Raw genomic sequence first — 24,609 nt, 5'->3', positions numbered from 1 at the left:
TCTCTGCTGAGGCACAGGAAGGAAATGAGAAAGAGCATCGTTAGTCTTGGCTCATCTGCCTCGCGCTGCATGCTGTTTAATGTTGACCACTGATCAGTAGCACAGGGATGAACCCCCAACGTGTTGATGTGTGATTATTAAGTCAAGTTATTCACGTTGAGTTGAAAGTTTCTAATCAGGTTTGTGCTGTTTGCAACAGGTTCTTGTTGACCTGCCTATTCATCCCACAGTAGATTTAGTCACTGAATGGTTTGATGACTATTATATCATTCATTCCTTCTCTTGTGTGATGGGATCAGACATAAATTTGATCCCTTCCCTACTTAACTCATTACTATCTAGAGTATCAGTCCTGCTCAGGCGTGGACGTTGTCCAGTATAAAGCAGTAAGTTGCTCAAGAGAACCTCTAACTGGAATTGTATTGCAGCGCATGAATGGATTTGTCAGCTGTACATTGCTGACACTGCAAATCATTGTGTTGAACTGCTGAGGATCTAACAAGGACCTTTATCAAGGACTTGGTTGACATGGCCATCCAATGGGTAAATTGAAACGCAGACCCAATCTCATGTGGGAAAGCTAACAAAGTGGCTTGCAGTGGAACCAAGAGAATTAGGCAGCTAAAGCAGCTTGAATAAGATAGGAGGGCACCAGATAGGTAAGTTGATGTAAATCACTGTTTAAAAAATATACATACACAACTATATACATGCTTAAACTGTGGGTATTGATAAAAAACGGAGGCACCACGGCAGCAGAGGTTTTTCACAGGTGGCTGTGAGAATCCTGACTGTTGGCTGAACAAACAGCCAGTGGCTGAATCCGACAGTAAATTCCTCTGGAGGGTTCATTTTTCTACTGCCTGCTCTCTGTTGTGTGCTTCCACCTTCTACTCACTTACACACATACTCCAAATCCCCCCAGGATGTACGTTTTTCTCATCAAGCAAAATTCTCACTGGCTTGGTCAGATCACATGAAAACAAGTGGATGACATAGAGAACAGACGGGTGATGAAAAGAGAAACTGATATCAGCCCAGGATGACAAATCCACTCTGGAATACTCTGGAATTGTGTTGCTACGGTTACTATCCTTTCATCCATGTAACAGTGGAAACACTTATTGGTTAAAGAAGCATGAAATTGTTCCTTTATGCATAAAGTCATAAAATGTGCTGGTTCCACCTTAGCAGTCTTCGACTGTTCCAGCTCTCCTTGCGATCTCACTGTTACATCCGTGTAGGCTACATTTGTAAATTGATAAATAGGGGGGCTGTGGCTGAGGGGGTAGAGCTGTCGTCCTCTAACCAGAAGGTCGGCTGTTCGATTCTTATATTCTATGAGGTTCAGTATCTTGAAGATGGGCAAGGCCATCGAAAAACATTAAATGAAAAAAGTGCGTCCCATACATGCACTGTATGAATGTGTGTGTGAATGGGTGAATAGCAAAAAAACTGTACTCTTAGGTGCTTTGAGTGGTCATCAAAACTAGAAAAGCTCTATACACAGTAATACAGACCATTTAAGCAACTACGTTATTTGTTGGTGCAGCCTTATTGCTGCCATCATAGTCAGTGTCTATTAACATCCATTGTCTTGTAGTAATCACCACTATCCTGCTCTAATTTTGACAACTCTGTCCGATATAGTCAAATAAAGCTGAAATATACTGTCAGTATGTTTTTTACTGGTCATTTGTCAGATCTGCAGAAACAACAGAGATAAGACGCACTCTCACAGCCATCTTCCTGTATAGTAGATACTGGTTCCAGTTCTGCAGTCCACTTTCAGTAATGAGGAGTGATTACGCCGGGTTCACACCGGACGCGGAAGCGACGCCAAAGCGAGGCGTAGGCGGAGCGCCAATCCTCTGGCTCCCATCCACTCCCATGTTAAACCGCAGCGCTGAACACACCGGAGGCGTAGCGTTACGCCGCGGCTGCCTCGCGCCGAGCAGCGATCGTTTCGGCGTCGAGTCTATTTTTTCCGCTTGACGCGAGCGTATCGCGACAGGAAACACAGTGAAAAATGATTTTAAACGATATTGACGATATATTTTGTATGATATAAATGATCAAATATGCATCCCATACTTTGTATTCACCTTCTGTTGTCCAAGAGTTTTAATTTTACCACTTTTAACGACCACATTATTAAATGTCCCCCTCTGCCCATCCACTACAGCCACACAAGCAGTGATACAGATAAAAAGAGAAAGAGAGAGGGGGGGGGGGGGGCTACGTATTCTCCACATAGGCTTGAGTGGAGAACATGAACATGTTGTATAAAGACAAGACTAAAAAGGACACATGTTGGGACGCTGTTGCAGTTAATTTTGGAGCAACAAGTAAGTATATGCTTGAAAAAAAATATGAAAGGCCGTTTTTACTGCAGGCTGATAACAGCGGCGCTTCGGCGTCGCTACCGCGCCCGGTGTGGACCGCCAAGCGCCGGCGCTCTAGGGATTAGCGCTCACGCCTCGCTTCGGCGTAGCTTCCGCGTCCGGTGTGAACCCGGCGTAGAGTTAAGTTAGTAAACTTTCTTTGACAAAGTGGATGACAATTTTAATAGATTTCAAGATTCCTTATTTAACTCTTGAAAAATAGTTAAGCGAACCTCTCTCTTTTCTGTGTGTGTGCGTGTTTGTGTGTGTTTGTGTGTGTGTGTCAGCTGTTACCAGTCCATGTTTGTTTGCTGTGGTTGTCTACTTTGTTTAAATAAACTCACTGTGTATTGTTAATCCCAGGCATCTGCCTCAGATGACAGCCATCTATTTCAGACCCCCTGGCCTCCTAACCCACAGTGCTTGGGGAGACTGTTAAACACCCATGCACTGCACACATGGTTTCCAGTGTTGCACTGTACATGCGTGTGTTCTGCAGCATCTGTCAGAAATGGCAACACATATGGCTGTCAGTGCTGCTGGTGTCACCACGGTCCTGTGTAAGCATCTGTCAAACGTTTCGAAACCCATGTTTCAAAGTACTCTGTGAGGGGGATTGTCCTGCTGCTACTGTGCAAGGCTGCTGTGGTACTGAGGGAGAATTTATTTAGGTCATGGGGGTCAGGGTTCTCCTGATTTGGTTTTCGTGACTCTGTGCTATCAAGGCATTATGTTCAGATTGTCCATGTTTGCCATTCTTGTGAACACAATTACTTGTGAACACCTTGAGGAAATCTATTCAAATGCGGTATAAATGTATTAGAATTTGGTGGTCAAAGGTATAGAGAATTTTGTTAATTACCCACCTCAACTAACTTGCAAATTTAACCATATTTAGCCATTTTTTAATAAATTGAATTAAATTTAGCTTAAAAGGTACGATTGAACCAATGTTGTATTTGAGTACACTAACATACTAGTGTTTAGATAATATGCAGCTGGAAAAGAGTTTAAAATGATATGGGATCAATTTGAAATCCCCATAAACTATAGTAAGGACAATGTGACCAGACAGCCCATATCTCCTTGATTGTGATCCAAATTATGTAAATGTTTGTTCCATAGGTTTCTCACATTATTAAATCAGCATGGCAATTCCATTAAGATCTGTGATGATGCAATCCAAAGTGATTTGACACAGAATGATCCAATATTTAATAGAACCCCACAGACTGACCTCATCTAATATATGCTTCGGTATCAAAGTGTCCCAAACCCTTAACACCTCCACCTCTGTGTTTGTCATACACACACCTACGCTCAGTCACCCATTCTCTCTCCTTTTTTTTGTAGATGTCATCTCTGCAACTCACTTCAACCCTTACTTCAGACGGCTGACATTTGATGTTTCCTTTATGGAGAAGAATGCATCCAACCTGGTGAAGGCTGAGCTTAGGGTCTTCCGTCTTCAAAACCCTGTGGCCCGAGTGTCTGAGCAGCGCATCGAGCTCTACCAGGTACAGACACCTGTTCGATCCCATGTCCTGAATCACACAAATAAAAAAGTTTAAAAAAACATTTCACAGTCTGCATTTAGGGGGCAGAGGGTGCGGAGTGTTGCAATATATTTCTCTTTTATCCACTGTTATAAGAATGCAATAACATAAATACATGTGCTTGTAGTGCACAGTGAGTTTTGATTTCTTTTTCTGTCTCTCAGACTTCCTTTACTCCATTGTCATACAATGGATTATCTCAGTCTTCCAAGGCAATACAGGAGGAGAATTGGATTTCAGTGAACAGTAAAGAGGAGCAATGCTATCTTACGTGAATTGTACTTTAAAGAAAAGGGTCTTAAAACAAGAGAGATCGTTTAAACGTAAAGCTGAACATGCTTAAAGGTCTTTTGGGAAATAACACCTAGCCCACAACCAAGACCACATGGTCTGGGGGAGCTGTTAAAATCATAATCAGACAAGCTCTGCCCATCTGCTTTGAACCAGGTGTCAGTAAAGAAGATAAAGACAAGGTTTTCAGATAAAACAAAATCACTCGTGTAAGACAAAGAGCTTTGAGAACACTTTCCTCTTCCTTATGCTGGTAAAGGAAGGAAAGGCAGACATTGGGGCTGCTTCATGGTGTGCGGGGAGTGCCACATCAGCAGTGGTGGGTCCATACCCAGAAATCAGAGGGAGGCAGGAGACAGGGTGGGGGGTGGCGTGGGTAGGACCTAGATGTGAACATGCCCTGGAATGCTGAGTGCCGGGAGGTGTTCCTTGCTTTTCACGAACCTTCGGTGCCAAATTGTAACAGCTTGGCGATGCCTTTTTGTCTGCATGCTGAGCTAGAGTGAGATATCCCTGACAGGCAACGAGGAAAGAGAGGGCTGGAAAGGATCTGTGGTATTGTCTTAGTTGAACTTGGCAGGGGATTTAGTTTGAGTTATCTGGGGGTCGGCTCTCTGACTCTTCGCTCATCCCAGAAAATGTCTTTCTAGAGCTCTGTGTTGTCGAGGAGGTCTTTAGTCTTACATCCTCGTTTAGCCAATGGCATATATCTAGATCCATATAGGTGCTGTTAGTTTCAAGCAGGTTTGTGTCACTTAGGGGCTCATTAAATCTGAGTGATGCTTTGCAAGCGTCATCAATCCATCCTCTTGTCTTTCATGAAGATGATTGATTATTTTTTCCAGCTCAATGCTTTTATGGGTGAGCATGGGACATGCTGGGGTGGTGGTGGGGAGAAGTGAGATGAGGCAGCTTTTTCCCAGTGACACGGTTGCACTGTTGAGCCCTGACAAGCTTTGCAACTGTGATCCGGGAACAGGCAGTTGACAGTTGGGATACAGGTGTTGGGCTGGACAGTATGTGCTGAAATCAAGACTCAGACACAGAAGCAGTTTGAAGTATTCATATTAAAAATAGTGGTAGTGCTCAACTGACAGGACACCAAACAAAGATCTAAACAGAAGAGACAGGAACAAAGTAGGGCAGGCTGAGCAAAGCAGGTTGAGCATGGTGATATTTCAGGCATGGCTGGATGTTGGATGATATTAATTCCCATTAACAAAATCAGACACACACAAAGTTAAAAAAGAACCTTAAAATACAAATATTGAGAAGAGACATTAGCATTTCTAACCCACGTGGTTGATCTGGTGAAGCCTGTTTCCTTGTGCTAAAATACTGCCTGTTGGTATGGCATTGATTAAAGCCGCAGTTACGATTGACTGATTGATTACTGTGCATGCCAACTGTGGTGCCTTCCCCTTTCTCACTGGAGGCATAGTGACTTGCCAGAATAATACAACCACACCACCAGAAAAAGGCAAAAAGAGGGAAACACAGAATAGTTTTGGCACTGGCTTGTTTCTTCCAGGAACACCCCAGACTAGTGCACGCTTCTGTGGTCACAGAAGTTTTTCCATAGTTTCCTGAAGAATGCCTCATCTTTACCAACAGTCTCTGTAGTCGCCCTCCAGGAGCCATCTGGGAATCCCTATGAGGGGGTCATAGAGATTTGTGTAGAAACGGACCAGTTAACAGACTTTTGCCTCCAGCTAATGTTGTGCTAGCCACGCTGTGCATGCCAAGTTAAAAAACTTGGGAGGTGTGTAAGGATAGTAAGAGCAAGCATATGACGGGGCAGGGGGGGGGGGGGGGGGGGGCATAAGAGGGACCTAAGAGAGAAGGAACCACATGAGGCGTTGTCTTAATCTACAGCCTCAGAGGGGATTGTAGCACCAGTGCACAAAATAAAAGAATAGTTTGAATGTTTTCAGCACAGTTCTAACATACAAAGGTAAGTTCTGCATGGAGGTTTTTTTTGTCTTGTCAAATTGTGATATTTGCTCAATATGAACTGAGAGTTTGAGCTTTCTCCTGTTCTCGTTTGAGAACATGTTGCCTATTTAATAACATTTAGCAGCATCTATGGTTCCGTTGTTCTCCTCCTCTGGTCCACTATTCATTTTCTTCTCTCAATAATGACATCATAATAATAATATCCATCTCACCAATGTTAGGCTTCCTGCTTTCGAACAGTGCTGTTGCTCCAGTGACTGGATATGTTGTCCTTAGCCAAAGCTAATATAGAAGGAAGATACCTCCTAGTTTTCCATATATGACTACCACAAATTTTTACATAGTATTGCGGTGCTGGAAACCAAAGTTCAGCGGTTAGAGGTGAACATGGAGGTAAATAATGAACTATGTGAAGTATGATTGCCAAGAAACAGGAGGGCTAGATATCCTGCATAATCCTTCCACTCACAAGTTCTCCTTATCTGCTGAAACCTATTAAAGAATTTCTAAATTTGTTGCACCTGATTGTGTGGCATCATTCTCAACTGTCCAAGTGAAGTTTAGGAATTTCTGGTGAAGTGTGCTTATTGAAAGAATTAAAAAATTGACCTATTACATTTCTGGTTTGCCCGCAGATTTTAGGACACAAAGATCTGACTTCCCCAACACAGCGGTACATTGACAGCAAGGTGGTGCGGACACAAACAGAGGGAGAGTGGCTGTCCTTTGACGTCACAGAGGCAGTGAATGAATGGTTGAACCACAGAGGTGAGTGCATATTTCCTTCATCACTGTCGCTCGACCTCATCACGCACCTCAAATGTTACATTCTGACATAATTCATCATGACCTTTGTTTCTCTAAAGACAGAAACAATGGATTCAAGATCAGCCTTCACTGCCCCTGCTGCACATTTGTGCCGTCAAATAACTACATTATTCCCAACAAGAGTGAAGAATTGGAGGCACGGTTTGCAGGTTATATGATTCAAATAATTGTAAATTGTTGTCCAAGTCTTATAATGCTGGTGTTATTCTATGTTTTGGTATGATCAAGAAATCCTATCGATAGACCAAAGCCAACAATGCATTAGAATTTCCTATCTAAATTTCCTTTCCTATCCTATTCTGTCCTGCTTTGGCTAGATAATATCTATATTTGATTCTAACATCAGTGAGGGGTAAAGGTCTTATATCTATAGGTAACACTCATTGGTTGGACTGGATATTGAAAGTTGGGTTTGTGTGTGGTTGAGGGCGACCACCCATAGTCTTATTCTGCAGCTGCCAAGATATTGAGTTATCACACACCAGTTTGGTTGTTATTGGCCCTCCAATCTCCATAAACTGGCAACCACAAGCATTATCTTCTAGTTAATGTATTGCTCTTACAATGATAGGATCCTGCTTTAAACAATGTCAGAGGTCTTACACCCACAAATGTGCAGAAAGTAAGATCCTTCCCTTTCTGCCCATTTCAAGTAAAAAAAAATTCTATTCATAGATAATGTTTTCAATATTGTTACTTTTTATAGTAGTTTTTCTTCTTTTAAATATTTTTTCCTAATTTCGGAGTCTATGTTGAGCAATTACAACAACGCAATTTGCCTGCAGGGTTCTATTTAGTTTTTCTGATTCTGGAATATATTTCAGTATCACTTCTGTGAAAATGTGTTCGATTTTATTAATTGATGGTTTGGCTCTATTTTGATACCTACCTGCCCTTCCTCATCCATAGTTAGGAAAGCCTAAGGTAGGGACTACACACCTCTCTACCCTGCCATTAGCCTTCAAGGAAATTCAGGCAGGGAGAGCAGCAATAACCTGACACAAAACAGAGCAGGCATCAGTGAAAACACACAACTCTGATTATGTCAGATTCAGTATGAAAAGGAAGTGCTCGGGTGGAGGAGGGCTGTGAAGTGGCTTGAAGTGGAAGCAGGAAGAGTAGAGCATGTGCACAATACGAGCTTTGCCAATTGAATGCATAGAAATCTGCTGCTGTCGGCTGACGCTCATGATTTTAGCTGAGCTTGACTTTGTGGCCTGCCAGAACTTTCGCTATGCACAATTTAATAGGAGGCATGAATTGATGGTTTACATCTGCACATGGGATTTGTTACAAACGTTTTGAATATTGCAAGTTGTATAATTTATGAATACATTATTTATGTAGGTTTTTGAAACACACAGATCTGCTGGGCTAGATCTTCAACATGCTCTATTTCATCCATTAATTCCGTCATTGAGATACATTTACCACACACTTCCTCAATTCATTTAAATCTGATATTTTGATCTGTTGATTAACACTTTTTTCCCTTGTATATATTTGCAGGTATTGACGACAGCTTCATTCATGGTGGTGACCTAAAGGTGTTTAGGAAGCGCCGGCACAGTGCTCGGGCTCCACATCTTCTCCTCATGCTTCTCCCTTCATACCGGCTGGAGTCCCAGTCCCGGCACAAGAACCATAGATCCAAGAGAGCCCTGGATGCCGCCTACTGCTCCAAGTAATAACCTGGGACTAACTCTTACTGTCTTTACACACACACACAAAATCACCTTTCTGAACAGAAACAACACACAACTGACAGAGTCACATTTTACTGGAGTCCTGGTCTATGTCACAGTGTGTGTCAGGAGACAGTGCATGTTCTGCATAATATAGGGTTTTTAAAATTTCAATTACACGTTCAGCTCATATATTTAGGTTCATAGTTTAAAGTTAGGTTATTACCTGTTTAAAAGTTTTCATGGACTTTTCAGAAAATGCATAATTTCCCTAATACTGTCCATTGTTGCACCTCCCCTTTCAGCCTCTGGCTGAAACCATTGATTTTAGTCCCTGTCTGGTAGAGGCCCCCCTCCCTAAAAGGCCCAATCGGCTCTGGTTGAACCGACTGGCACCCACTGTTGTGATTGGACAACCACTTCCACTGTTTATAGAAAATGTCGTCTTGTGCTCTTGCTTTACTTGGCTTTGTTAGGGGGCGTGGCTAGGTATCCATTTTCAAGATTTATGACATGACATCATGACTCCACAGAGGTATCTGCCAGGCTTCTGACAAGGCATCGCAGAAGCCTCTGGAGAAGTGTTTTCTGTGGGGGAGAGGAGCTCCCTTCACCACAGAGCTTTTACACACACAAAAACCTTCATAACACACTAGAGGAAAAGGGAAAAACTGAAAAAGCACAATATGTCTCCTCTAACAGATATGGAAAATTCAAAAAGCAGGAGTGGCCTTGACTACAGTAATTTATAATGATAGAAATGATGACTACACATTCAAAAGAAAGTACAAACTATGAGAACAAACAGGAGGCCGTCACCATGATTAACCTCCCTGCTGCATCTCTTTGTAGAAATGTGCAGGACAACTGCTGCTTGCGCTCACTCTACATCGACTTTAAGAAGGACCTGGGCTGGAGGTGGATCCATGAGCCAAAGGGATATGAGGCCAACTTCTGTGCCGGGGCATGTCCATATCTATGGAGTGCTGACACACAGCATTCCAAGGTAGTGTATGGGGGATAGGGTCAAGGTATCAGTCTGTGGGATCAGTTAGTAACTTGAATGTAAACTTATATACTACTATATTCCTGATGGCCATCTTTCTTCTCTAGATATTAGGCCTTTATAACGCCATCAACCCTGAAGCTTCAGCATCGCCCTGCTGCGTCTCCCAGGACCTGGAGCCCCTCACCATCCTCTACTACATCGGCAAGACACCCAAAATAGAACAGCTCTCTAATATGAAGGTCAAGTCCTGCAAGTGCAGCTAGAAAGCCATAAAGGCCAGCATCAACACTACCCCCCCTGCCTCAACACGCACACACACTAACACACAAAAACACACACAGGACATACACACAGTCAAGCCATGACTCTACTGTACAGTGTTTACACAGAGGCAAAGGCAGGAGGGGTGTGAATTACAGAACAAGTCAGTGGTACTTCATTGAGTACACAACACACATGACCAGTGCTTCTCCAGAAACCTGACTTTGATACCAATGCTTTAAGGATGAAATAAACAAAGTTGCGCTGAACTATGCCGGTGTCATAGGTTCACAAGGCCTAATATTGATAAAAGCTGGTCGGACTGAAACCAGGCTGATTCCCGGTCGAGGCAGCAGGTTGTAGTGTAATGTTTGGCTGTCCAATCGTCAAGAGCTGTTGGCTATCCAACATCAACATGTGCAGCTTTTTTACACCAAACAAACTCCCTCCTGGTGGAGAGCCAGAGCAGCCACTCAGTGCTGCACAGGTCTCAATTCTATTGGGCCTCATTCCAACCAACTGTTCATAAGAGGAAATTTATTTTTCAAACCCAATTATGCAGGTATCCACGCTCTAGTCCAGATGCTCAGCTGACGGTACACCCGCGAGTGCTGTGTTTCCAGTGATGGTCCCCAAGCGCTGGTCCAGCTCAGATAACTCTGGACATCCTGTCCCCCTCCCTGTACCTTTTTCCTTTCCCCCCTATCTTTTCTGTGTTTGACAATATTTCTTTTAAATTCAGACTTTTTTTTACATCATCAGCTTTGCCACTTTTTCCCAATAGAGCTTTTACTGAATGTGTAACTGCGTCTCATTTAGCTTTATGTTATATCCATTGCAGACGCTACAAAACATAACAGTTTTTTAACGTCCGATATGCCAACATCTCTTTGTTTAGGCATTCTTGACTCCTCAAATTTTCCTTTATATGTCTGTGATTTCCTGCCTTTTTATGGGCATTAACGGGGCGTTTACCTCAACTTATTAGGAATAACTGATTCAGCTTTCAACTTATGAGGACAGTGGAATTCATCAATGTAAGAACAAGTGAGAACAAATCTGCAGTTTGAAGATACGTCGTGAATCTGATGTAGGTGTTTTTAGCAACTTTCTTTAGAAGAAATTTAAGAGAAAACTTAAGAGGATATAAGTGAATAAGAGACTTTTTTATGAGGTCAAACTAATCAAACAACATACATACAAATGACATCTGGAGCTTTTCATTAAGTATAACAGGGGTTCAGATTTATTGTTGAAATAGATCCTTCTAGCAACCACAGTATTTCTAAACCCAATTGAATGGAATGGAAACCAGTTGATGGTGTGATTAACTAGTTGGAACAAATAAAATGCACGTATTGGGTCATTCAAAGGAAGGCCTGTCCTAATTTACATGCAGGGTTTGTTTTTCTCAGCTGTTATAATACATATTCCCTAATTCTTTAATAAACAAATTTGAGGATACAATCTTTATATTTTGCAGTGGTATCAAAGGCATGGACTAAATGTGACAACATACACACAGACACACATGCATAAATACATACATACATACATACACACATGCATACATGCAGTTACACAGGCAGGGCTTTTGTACTGGTATATCCTTTGGCATTTTGAAGGCCCTGTCAACATGCATCACCTCAGAAACTTGTCACACCGAGACACGAGAGTAAGGCTAACACTGGAAGTTTAAATAATGATTGTCTATTTGTCCTGAAAAAGACATTGCCCCACCCCAACAACCACCCACCATTTCACCCCCCTCTCCCCCAATTCACCATCTGCAGTCACTCCACATTCTCATCTCTGTGTTTGTCTTTGTTTTGAATCCATCGTTTTCAACATCCTCTCATTCCATTATGTTTAAGCTGTTTATAAAAACCTAAAAAGTGAAAATGAAAGAATAGGTGGGATTGTCATTTATACCATATGTTGATGAAGGATCGCCTAATCTGAATAAAACGCAGATCATCTTGCTAAAGTTATTGGTTACGAAAACAATTGCCAAACTATATGGTGTCATTTTCGGACTTCATAGGGATGATGATGATGTCATTTCTACCAAATGATCATTATTTATTTTTTGATCGATGTAAGTTCTGGTCTATTTTTCCTTCGGATGCAGAACTACTCGGAAAGTTGCATCTCATGACATCACTTATCATGTATCATCATGATGAAGGAATACTCTTTTGATCCATATAAGCTTTAGATCGTCTCTAGTGTTTTATTTGAGGAAATATCTTGAAAAATTCTTTATTTTTATTTTCGTTGCTCTTATATTTCGACTGATAGTCTGCAAAAGTTTAACTTTTGGAGGTAACCTCCAATGTAACATAACCACCAAGTTTTGAAAAATCCGTCCGTGTGTTTTGGTTATATTGTACTACCACAACCAACACACACACACTCACATAGAGGTTTGTGCAGCTATCCTCACTACGACTTTCCACTGACTTCCATTTATGGTGGACAGCCTAACCAAAACCTTATCCCTACCCTTAACCAGGACCTCAGAAATAACACTTAGCCTCATTAGGGCTGGGCCTTGGTCCCATTGAGGTCTGCTGGTCCTGACTAGGTCAGTCATTATGCTGGAAAAGGTCCTAAATAGGTAATAAAATGAGTATAAACACAAGCACACACAGGGGTTAAAAAAACAATCCCCTGCTTCTGGCTATGCAGGCGTGCAGGGTAATAATTCAAGCAATATGTTTGAAGCAACTCACCTAATTTTACAGTATGTAATATTTGTGGTGTCACAATCCACTCACAGCACCTGAGTCAGTCAGGAAACAAGTTGCACCTTTACCTTTTCAAGCTTTCAAACAATTTGGTAACAGGATTATTTTTTCTAAAATGTACAAGTGCCAACTGATCATTTCAGACTCAATATCTAAATGTGACCCATGTTCAAACAATAGTTTGAATGTCAAGTAAAAAGTTGTAGCATATTCAGACCTGTCTCCACATCACGGAGAACGATCTGGCTGCATCCATTATCCTTTTGCTATAGGGGCAAATAAATCTCTGGCTTGTTTTTATTTCTCCGACCAATCACTACAATCTCGGGCTAAGTCCAGAATACATTAACAGTGCAAAGTGACAAGGAAGTGTCGTGGTGAGGGGGACTTGTTAAGGTGGGATTATTTAATGCATCAAAATGAACTATTTAATGATACGAACCTGCCATTAATCGAGTAATGTTTTGTAGTGTCATCAGTGTGTTGTCATGCCAACAGAAAACTATGATTTCACCCTCTACACTGCAAGAGCTGTCGGTCAGTCATTATTCTCTGTTACTTTAATTAAAAAACAAACCATTGCACTGATGCTGTTTTAAATTTTTCCTATTTTAAAATATCTAGTTTTCCTATTTAGTCTGCCCCCCCTCTTCCCCCCCTTATCAAATAAGAAGTGTTCATGTAGGTGCCCTGACCCTGGCCGTGTTTAGTGCCAGTGGACTTACTGAGTAGCAGGAAAGAAGGCTAGGCACCAACTCTGTCACGATAGAGCTGTAATTTTGTATGTGTATTTGTTGTTGTTTTAATGATGATAATGATGATGTTATTGTGATCCACTATGCTGTATTGTAACACAGTATTGTTGTGGTGTTTCATTGGTAAATAAATTATTTAAGTTTCAAGGGACCTCAGTGTTCTGTGTGTTTTCTCTGTTGTTGAAGGGATCTTTAACCAGACTGCTGCATCACACATATATATATATATATATATATATATATATATATATATATTCTGCACAGGCACTGGAACTATATCTAAAACATCGGATTTAGATTTTTCCTTCAAGGATTTATTATCTATGTAACACACATAGAATCAATCACCTAAGAGAATCAAGAGTTTGTGTTGATAACTGATAGGTGTAAATAATACAGATGCAGTGATGTGCATATTGTACAATAATGTATTGGAATATTGTATTTGAAAGAGTCATTAGTCATTTAAATGGTACTAAACTGTTTTTTGGCTGTTTAAAAAGTCTAAAAAGTGTATACATTTTCTGGAGCATCATATAGTTTGAAGAACTTCAGAATCTTGACCCTGGTTTGTGTGCCCGCCTCTTCTGAAACCAAAACTCTGCTCCTTCCCCTGTGTGAGAGTGACACCACTAGTACCAGTTTTATAGATTTTACAATACATAATCCCTGGCTCCACCATGATGTTGAGAGTATGAGAGAGATGGGATTTGTGGAATTGAGAGAGATGGGAGTGGGAGCCGTAAGGTTTTGTCAGCTCTGGAATGAGGCTTTCCACCACGCTCTGTATGAGGGAGAGCGTGTGGTTCCAGCTCTGTGTAGTTCCTGTCCAGGGGAGAAGACCAGAGGAGAGCTTGGCACTGGTTCCCAATCGTAATCTGGACCACCTCGAATTATAACTCAGCATCTCGCCTGGGGTGTTTCATCATCATGGTTAATGGTGATCATGCCGAGCAGAGCAAATCTGTCCTGGGTCGGACAGGGATACACATTGTCATATATCATCAGATTTGAATTAGATATATCAACATGGTGAGAATCTACTTCTCTTGAGCAGCTTGTAATGTGGTGTGCTGTTATGGTTTACCTTACTGTGAGACACATTCCCTGATTTTATTGTGTCCTCAAATATCACCTCAGATGTCCCTCAGCTCACTGTTGATGTCCCAAACTCAAATTACACATCTGTGGCACAGAGGTTGGGCAGTTTTCTTGCAGACAGAGTCGGAAGAGCTGGAACATGGAGTCTAAATGATTGTCTTTGGCTCCAACCTTGAATCTATTCAGATTCCTGCGGCAATATCTGATTTGCACATACAGCCACCACAACTGTGATGTGAGAGGTTGCGTTGAAGCCCCGTTGGATGTTGCACAGCAGCTGAAAAGGGCCCTCTGTCCTCGGCCATGCAGCAGGCAGCTCCTGTGAAAGGCCTGTGACTGTGCAACAGGGCGAGCACAGATTTCCAGGGTGAAAGGGCTCACTGTCCCAGGAGAGAAAAGCAATTTGGAGATTTTGGTTACTCAGCTGCAGCTGCCGGCACAAAATAACACAAAATTAGAGAGAGGTGACTGTGACATCAGCACTCAGCAATGCACTGGCTTCCATCAGCAGAGAGAAGAATCTCAGAGATTGGGCTGAGGATAGAAAGTCCATTGCTAACTACACAATGTGTGTGAGCCAGTGTGTTTGTGTGTTTGGATGCCAAGGCATTCCTTTAATAGTGATTTGACCGAACTTGATACCATCTCGGTCTGGTTCATTGTGCCTGCCCGCCCCACCTCTGGCTCTGCTCGCCCTGCGTCTCGTGTGGCAGCAGAAATAGCTCATAAGACAGAGTATTGTGTAGCTTCTGTAATTACACAGGAAGGCTAGCGCTCTTTGAGCTCTGGATTAGTGACTCTCTTTGTGTTTCCTTCAGAAAGGGGGCACAAAGAAGTATTGCTGACAACCTCAGTACAAAGTGAGTTTTTTTTTTTTCCCCTTCTTTCTTTCCTCAATGCTGCCTTCCTCTAAAGTTTGACAGGCATCTTGGAGATATCACAAAAGAGAAAAAGGCAGGAAGGCCGCCCTGGAGCCCCGGACATTCAATCCCTCCAGCGCCAGACTGCCTGACTGCCTGTCTGTCTGGCGTAGAAGTCAAGTTCACTTTATTGTATTGAGCCTGGACACAAAACACTTTGAAATGAAGTGGCCTGAAAATTTAAAAGAGAAGAAAACAGGAGAGTAAGAATAAACAAAATGGAAAATGTCTGGTTTTGGATGACAGAAAAAACAAATAAGACATGGCCACTCCATGAAGTAAAAATAGTCCATCCACCCATTATCCTGCACTAGCTTATCTTCGAGGGGGCTGGGGTTTCTCCCAGTTGACACTGATCAGGATAGACGCTGGACAAGTTGTCAGATAGTCACAGATACATGGACAAATCCCCAGTTAACCAAGCTCTGTGTCATTGGACTGTGGGGCAAGAATCCATTAAGGGAGAAAATGCGAATGCGTAGATGGTCTGTATTTATGTGGCACTTTTCTAGTCTTGATCACCACTTAAAACACTTTCTCTATCACACAAAACTCCAGACACTGTCAGCACAGCCGGGCAAGTTGGAGCTCAACATCTTGGCCAAAGACACTTTGGCATGTGGGGTGCTATGTAGAAGTCAACCTGCATAATAGTTTTTATGGACCGAAAATTAAATGTTTTTGCATTTCTGTGCAAAAATGGTGTTTGTAAGAAGAAATCTTCATTTGTGCATTTGTGGATCTGAATCTTTCAATCTTACACTGTGGATGGAAACCTACATAAACTCTATTATATGGGGAAAAAATTCCCCTTGGAAAGTGATGAATATTTCACAGAAGAAACGGTGTTCTCACATGCACGCAACTTAAACCTGACATTTAAAGTTCAAACAATTAGTGTAAACCTTTGATATCATGAAATCTTGACAGCTAAGCAGCTCAGACTCAAAGATCCAATCCAGCTGCAAAAGGGCAGAATCCAGCAGCTCACCACTCACATTAGCATTCATCTGTGGATCTCGTTAGTTTCTCTACAATTGCAAAAGCACTTTTTTGAACACAGGGCTCATTTTGTCCAAAAAATTAACTGAATAGCAAACACATAATTCATATGATCTGATGATGTTTGAATCAGTTACATACTCCAGCACAATCTAAAATCCAACACGTAAGACAACTTCTGTACACTGATAAGAAATCTAATTTTACAAAGACATATTACTGTTTACAAAGCAAATACATTTGTGGACACAAACAAGTAAGAATGACTAATTATTTATTGTAACGTAAAAAATAGAAGCGGCATACTAAACAGTATGTGTGAACCCTCACATGGGATTGGACAGGCACCTGGAGGTTCCAGCTCTACAACAAAGATGTGTCAATCAAGACATGGGACATTAAGAGACCTTGTGTGTGTGTGTGTGTGTGTGTGTGTGAGACTGTGTGTGAGACTGTGTGTGAGACTGTGTGTGTGTGAGACTGTTTGGGAGACTGTGTGTCTGTGAGACATAAGGGATGAGAACATTTGATTCCAGTGACCCTGTGTTACATCAAAGATGTGTGTAAAATCCTACTTGGGATAAAAACCAATAATTATTAAAAAATAAAGGAAATAAACTGGAATCAAGTTGGAGATTCCCATCCGTAATGTGTGTTGGATGGGAATATAATGGGGAGGGTTACTAGGCACTGTAGTAATAGTGATCTGGTATTATCATTATGGGAAGCCAGCCAGCACATCCAAAGCAGACCACATTTGCATGCTTTTAACTCTTAGTTTGCACAGAGCTGCAGAGAACAACGCTCAGCTCTCCGCAAATGAGGACCACATTTTCATTCTGCGGTCAGACCACATCAGTACGCAGGTTCAGTTGGCCAGGGTGTTTGCATGTGGAGCACACACACACACACACACACACATTCCAACAAGCTGGCAATTCCACACTGAGGAGACGACCTCTGAGAAGTGTAAATACTCGTGAGTGTTGGATTGCAAAATGCAGGCTGTTCTCTACAGTAATTGAAGATCAGAGGTCCACTCAACAGCTTTTCAACTACATCTTATAATGTTGTTCATTCAGTAACTGGAGTATCAGGAGTCATAATGTCACCATAAATACTGGAAATCGAAAGAAATCATCAACTCCAGACCACAGGTCACAGTATTCACTGCATAGGGGTCAAGGTAATATATTTTGATGTCTTACAAAGGGATTAGCACACAGTAGAGTGCATACCTCCGCCAGGGTTTATACACCTGTGGAAAGGTTTCCCTAAATATTAAGACCTATTTATTTAACATAGAGCTTTTAAGTGATAGAGTGACACTATAAATATTATAATAAAAACATGCAAAAGTTACGTTGATGCCCTTTGTCCTAGGAACTGGACTTTCATTTGCATCAAGGGTTACTACTACTGTACCTTTTTTATCCTCAACATTACAGATGTTTAAAAATGAGGCAGAGTCTCACTCTCCAGGGCTCAGCAGAACCACCACACCCCTTGAAGCGTACAAAGAAAAAATTATCAGTTTCATGAAATTAAATAATGTGACTAACATGATAAAGGTAAAAAACATTATATTGATTATTGCCTTTTAAAAATTGCTTTGGTTTGACAGCATTGCATGAAGTATTTCTGCATGAAATCCACCTTAAATGAGATGACAGCATCATCATGCAGATTGAGTGCCTCTGCCAGAGCGAACGGAATGCATGCGGGTGTAAGAGGATGTGGAGCTTCCTCAGTGAAGCCGACATAGCTACTGTTTATTGTTGTAGGATCCTGATACTCAGCTAAATTAGACAGATGAAAGCTCAGATCATGCTCAACCACGATATCTTTGTCACGCAGCCAACTTCTTTTGTGCATTGATGCTGTGTGCCTCTCCATTAAAAAAGTATATGTATATCTCTCTGTGTGTGTGTGTGTGTGTGTGTGTGTGTGTGTGTTTGTGTGTGTGTTCTTCAGGCTATGTGAGAGAGCAGCAGTGGATTGAATAACTCCTTGATCTTCCCTCTGGGATGGACCCCCTTATTGAATGGAGCGTTGTCTTTCAGGCCAAGTGCTGGCTTTGATTTGACGCCAGGAAATCCAACTGTCCCTGTCCATCAGCATGACGGGCCAAGCCAGGGATAAACCCAACGACCTAACAGAGGGGGGCACTCAAGTATGGGCTTGGGTAAGGTAGGGACTGGGCAGAGGGTTTGGATGTATGGAAGGGGGCAGGCACAGGGAGGAGAGCCATACGTTATATATTTGATTCAAGGCAGGAGGGTAAGATTCAGATCAAAAGTATTGAGTCATCGAAGAATGACTGCACATACTATTTGAACATTAGGTTAAGGTTACCTTGACCCTGACATCTGTTACTTTGTCCAATACTATAAAGCCTGGGTCAGCACATGACGGCAGCTCTTGCGTGTGTGTTGTTGACACAGGCGGTGTGTCCTTTGTGTGCCTCCTGCTGAGCTGCTACATGAGATCCCTGCTATGACTTATGTATTTCCCCTAATAAAAACAGGCCTATGTACTGAACGAAATGCCAGGACTCTATGGTATGAAGCCGGTCATCTTCCGGTCCTGCAATTGTCACAGATGAGAGTCTGTTTTTATTGACTGTGTTGGGCCTTGGGCATCCAGACATTCATGATTTTTATTATTATCAAATAATAATTGAATTCCACCTTTATGAGAGTGGGAGCCTTTGCAGTCAGATCTTCAATGTTGTTGTCAACCACAAGTTTTAAATATATGTATTTTGTTTTTTTGTCTATCACTGCTTGCCATTTTTTGCATTTATTGATGTTTAACAACTGTGGGTGTTTCCCTGTCATCCAAATGCATGTGGTGGGTGTTTACATGTGGTCTTTCACCTCCAGATCCATTTACACCATGTTTCTGCCAAGTCCTGCTCCTATAGTTGTTTTACTTTACAGACCAGTAGGCCAGCAGGGTATCACTCAGCTGAGGTGCCACAAATGTGTCAAAAAAAGTCAAGTCCTGGAATAGGAATATCATCCATAAAAACCCATACGTCAAACAGCAGCAGGCTCTTCCTTGGATGACAGAGCAGTGAAATAGTGATGACCCAGTCAACTTCCAGAGCACTATATACACATCGCAAACTCACCTATTGTATGAGAGGGGGGGTCTTCATTCACTTTGTCTGAGAATGAATGGTTAAAACCCTCTCAGTTTGGGAAAGGGCCTCACCAATCCAAGCTGGAAGTTTTCATCATTGGTGGGAAAGTAGGCTGACAGGAGATGGAAACTGCAGAAGCGTGGCAGAGCAGCCGCAGTCATCAAATTGGAGAAGGAAGTGCAGCTGCACTTATCACATATGGCTGCATTTCTAACTCTATGGGAAAATTACTCGACTGAGTTAACAAACCTGGAAAGTATGGCTGTTGCGTGGAGGCTTTTCATGTACAATTGGATCTCAACATGTTAAATTCATCACAGTTAAAATGAAAGAATGAATAAGAGAAAGAAAAAAGTCAGTTTTTCCATTCTCTCATTACGTTGACCTCAGCTTTGGTGAACTAGGCGCCCATACTGTAATGTAAAACAAGAATGGATTTGGGACTTACGGGATTTCTGCTGGGACTTAGGGAGGAGCCGGGAATGGAAGAGTTCTTTTTGCCTTTGAATGAATCCAAAGTCATGGATCATTCTCATGAAGACGAAATATCATATATACACAGTACTTCATAGACATGGTATACTGCAAGCAATGTGCTACTGAGGTTGACACCTTCCCTTGAGGGCATCACCCGTGTAGGTACAGTATTTGCTCTGCATAGCTTTTTGTAGTCACATCATTGAGGTGAGCTTTGTACTCCTGATAAAACAGTTCACTGCTCTGAAACTTCCTATTCAGGCCACGTATCCTTTGCTCCACCACAGAGAAGTTATTTGGCAGAGATACACTGTCCTTCTTAAAGTGGCAAATTCAGTTTATATTGACCCTTTTCGTGTGATGCAGAGTTTTCAACAGTTGTCATGTACTTGGTAGCACTCACATCTTTCCTGCAGGACTGTTGACCCATATCAATGCCATTCTTATAGCATATGGGTCATCACCATGACTTTTAATGAACTCCTACGTTTCCAACAACTTGAGCATTGCTTCTAATCAACAGGTCACAATGCTGTCTGCACTTACAGGCATTTTCTTCTGTGTGAGTACCTCGTGGAGTTTGTAGAAAAGGTTTGTCTCCAACCCAAACATCTCTAAGCCCTGACACTCATGCGGGCAGGCACAACCCTTAACTGTCCCATGGTTCTTGGGAGAAAGTGAGTTTGTCTACCAGCCAGATCAAGACTATTTATGAGATCCTCAGAACAAGAGCTTTGATGGACTTAACTTGTACTGGTAGGATGGAGAGTAAACAACAATCATCTCCAGTCCCTGATGTTGTTTCGATGATTATATGCCACCAGGTCTTTGGAATGTTCTGTTTCTGTTGTGAATTATGAAGCATTGTGGGATGGTGTTGTCAACAAATCTTGCAGGTCAAATGCTTATCACAGTCTCAACTCCTGTGCCCCAACCATAAGCAGCCACTCTCTGTGCTTTTAGATTTTAACTTGACTTTCAATGAATGCAACCGGATAATTGAAAAACGATCTTTGCTTAGATGTTTCAATAACATTATGCACAATAGTTGTGTAACAATTGACGATGCCTCATGGGTCTCCCAAACACAGCCAAAGACAAACCATTTGCTTTTCAGCATCTTCATTTAGTTAACAGGTGCAAAAACAAACTCAAACATTACACTTAAATGGAAAAAGAAAGAGGTGGCAGGCGCACTACTGGTGTACCTAAATTACACACACCCTTTTCAGGTTTCTCGGCTCAGCTTTGTCTCTGTGTCCTCTCCTGTCCACGGTATGTGATTCTCGTGTCTCTCTGCCATGTGTCTCTCTTCCTGTGGCAGCTCTCCTACTGCCTTTTGAATATAGGGAGAGCTAATAGGTCAACTAATCATAGTTTTGCCAATCACTGGTCCCTCCCTTTCCCTGGTTCACCTAGAGGTGCTCTCTGAACCACCTCCATGCCCACATGGTCCCCTCAACGTAAAAGGGAACTTAGTCAGGACTGCCAGTCACCTTCAGGAACATTTTAATCTTCAACGAAAAAAATGAAATCAGAATTTGAAACCTCTATTTCATGGATAAAATGACTTTTTATTTGAACTATGTGTTTGATTTTTTTTGGAGCAAATTACCCACACTGCTGCTATTTAGATCAACAGTTTTTTGTCGTCTGTGAAACAAAAACTCTACCTTTGTTGATACATAAAGAAATCAGTAGTGGAGGAGGCCGGAGGGCTCCACTCCCAGTTACGGCTCCATTCATTTCAACACAACATGCCCTGTGTGTACAGAATATGCACGGCAATTTTGTCACCAATTGACACAAAACACCCCTGTTCCTGTGTATAACCAGACATGCACTCATGAACCCATGCTGGGGCTTAGTGAGGTGGGTAGGGCAGGGTCTCAGGGAAATTGACAGGAGGTCTAGGGACCTCCAACCCATTTACCATCCAAACCACTACCCCTCCACAGACCTGCAGGTCTCAATGCTGCAGTATTCAAACAATCCCACACAGGAGGTCTGTTGCACCTACATGTTAAGACAGAGGGTCAGTGTATCGCACACACACACAAACTCACTTACAGACACAAACACCAGACACACATTCAATCCACAGAATGTTGCCTTTGGATTTAAATGCAGATTATGGGACTATGCTCAGTGGAAAAAAGAATCGCAATAAAATGTAGAAATCATCACCATAACAGTCTTCTTCCACTAACTTTGATATAAATCATAAAAACAATCATTAGTGTGAAATGAACCTTTCAATCACCACTAATTATGCTGATTGGATAATAACATGTTGTTAGTATTAGTTGTGGCTCTTAAGGGCTGGTTGAGGCATGGAATTTAAGGCTTCTCACTTTTTCTGCAGGCAGTGAGGAGACACTGACGTCAGTGTTCCCATACACACCAAGATTACTGATGTGAAATCTAGTTTTGCACTTTAGCCTATAGAGCTCAATTCCAAGCTTAGAATTTTACTGCCAATAAAGAACCTGTTATTCTGTACTTGATTTCAGATATTACAGAACATATTCTATTGCTCCCCTCAGCCTCTGTGTTACAGCTACTACCAAAAAAATGCTTAAATATGTCACTGATATCTCCTTGTTATATGGATATGGGGGGGGGGGGGCATCTTTGAGTTCTAAAAAGGACAATACAGCCTGGAAAGCACAAACAAGAAAGAAAAATATTATGACACAATGAGTAATCCTACAGGCTCAGTTACAAATTAAAATTCCAAATATTGTGTAGACCTCCACCAATCCCAGTGCATGTCAATGGGACACAGCCACAAAGATTACATAAATGGTTGATGCATCATCTGGTAGTCAACGTGCCTTTAAGAGAAAATAGCCGACAGCAGCCACAAAATGCTGGATAGAAGATGAATTAATACAGGCAACACCAGCTCCTTTATAGGACAGAACACTGTTAAGAGGTAAGCAGCTGTCCACTAATGCCTTGCTTGTACTGTACCATGAGTGGATGTTTTGAGCAGGGGCTGGCCGAAAGAGGGGGAGAGAAAGAAAAAAAAAAAAGTAATTGACAAATGTCATCATCATTATCTTTTTTTTTTTAAAACCTTTATTGTACGAAATAATGTTCATAACTTTCCCTTGAGGTACTTTGTGTTGCCTCTGAATATCCATCAGCCACTGAGTCAAGTCATGTGTATATTGACCCTTTCGGACGACATCTGTCTGGTTGAAAATCCCCCGGATCACTCGCATCAACTTTCATGCTTTCTTTTTTCAAACGACAGGCAGTGCAATTCAACCACTATTAAGGGAAAGTCGTCAGTGGTCACTTCTCCAGGTAAACAGGACATTCCCATTCTGAGAAACCACTTACAAACTTGAGATGATATAGAGTTTAATCTTTACAGTTACACTACAAAATCCTACTGGTAACTTCAATATACATTTTGAAGCACCCTCAATAACAACCTCTACACGTGATGGCTGGATAATATCTGATCAAAACACCACTATAGGTTCGATATATGATACAGAAACTGTAGACCTATGTTGCAGGAGGAAACTCATGCCCCTGATTCCCCCTCCTTAGACCCTCTTAGGATCATGTTCTGGTGCACACATTTTCCTCAGCACTGGAATGTCTTCGATACATATTCAGATGGAAAACAACAATAGTGCAGTAGAAATTCAACTAGCAGTTGTGTTCACATCGGATTATTAATTACCGCGATGGTGTTTTTCTTTCGGTGCCAAAGTGTGTTTCGCCCCTGGGAGAGGCATGAACGTGGGTTGTGTATCTGCCAGCTCGAGTGCACATTAATCACCAGGTCCACCTAGGGCTGCTCTCATTCCCCTCTTTTTCCCTCGATAAGACGGTAAACTCCCCGACATTCCCTTCAGTCACATCCTGTGGTCTGCAGTTATCGCATAAACCTAGAAAAATAACAGTGCAATTTGTCATCCACACTGCTGCTACTCTGCAACGTATCCAGTAAACATCGTACATGGAGCTATCAGCTTCTGGAATTGCCACTGCCCTTGCTCAAAGTGATAATGACGCTGTGAATGTTTTAATGAAGTAAATAACTTAACTGCAACAGGGAGGGTCTGTTTGAAGGTCAGTATGTACTATGCAGTGTCTTAGTGAGTGAGTGGGGAAGAGTGTGTGTATGTGTGCGAAACACAAATGCCAAAGTCAGTCAACACACGAGGGGAGAGAGAGAAAGGATTGGACAGTTCTGCTTTATAGCCTTTCTGATCCCAGCCTGTTTAGGTGTGCTGAATTAGTAACCAGGCCTCAGCTCCACATCAGTTTCCTTACACAAGCGATACAGGACTAACTCTCTTTTCCATGTGTGCAAATTAAGCTTTAGATCAGTGATACTGTTTGACATTCTTGCACAGACAGGCAACCTTAAGCTGTATGAAACTCGTTGTGTATTTAAGGTCATAAACACACATACCAACAACTCTAAAGCCTTTTAGAAATCCTTTTAATTAGAAAAACC

The 24,609-nt window shown here is 41.9% G+C and overlaps 1 protein-coding gene across 1 annotated transcript in view; it reads left to right on the top strand.

Annotated features, from left to right (window-relative positions):
* tgfb2 (transforming growth factor, beta 2) overlaps nucleotides 1–13,626 on the top strand; it is a 31,316-nt gene extending 17,690 nt beyond the window's left edge. The window contains exons 2-7 of the mRNA XM_062399291.1: nucleotides 3,738–3,901; nucleotides 6,823–6,955; nucleotides 7,054–7,164; nucleotides 8,525–8,699; nucleotides 9,553–9,706; nucleotides 9,814–13,626. Coding sequence (XP_062255275.1) covers nucleotides 3,738–3,901; nucleotides 6,823–6,955; nucleotides 7,054–7,164; nucleotides 8,525–8,699; nucleotides 9,553–9,706; nucleotides 9,814–9,972 — 896 coding nt within the window. The 3' untranslated portion in view covers nucleotides 9,973–13,626. The remainder of the gene's footprint in view (nucleotides 1–3,737; nucleotides 3,902–6,822; nucleotides 6,956–7,053; nucleotides 7,165–8,524; nucleotides 8,700–9,552; nucleotides 9,707–9,813) is intronic.
* The last annotated feature ends 10,983 nt before the right edge of the window (nucleotides 13,627–24,609 follow it).

The sequence above is a fragment of the Platichthys flesus genome, chromosome 11 (assembly GCF_949316205.1).
Source record: "Platichthys flesus chromosome 11, fPlaFle2.1, whole genome shotgun sequence".
In the NCBI taxonomy this organism is placed as follows: domain Eukaryota; kingdom Metazoa; phylum Chordata; class Actinopteri; order Pleuronectiformes; family Pleuronectidae; genus Platichthys; species Platichthys flesus.
This window is presented reverse-complemented; position numbering and strand designations above follow the sequence as displayed.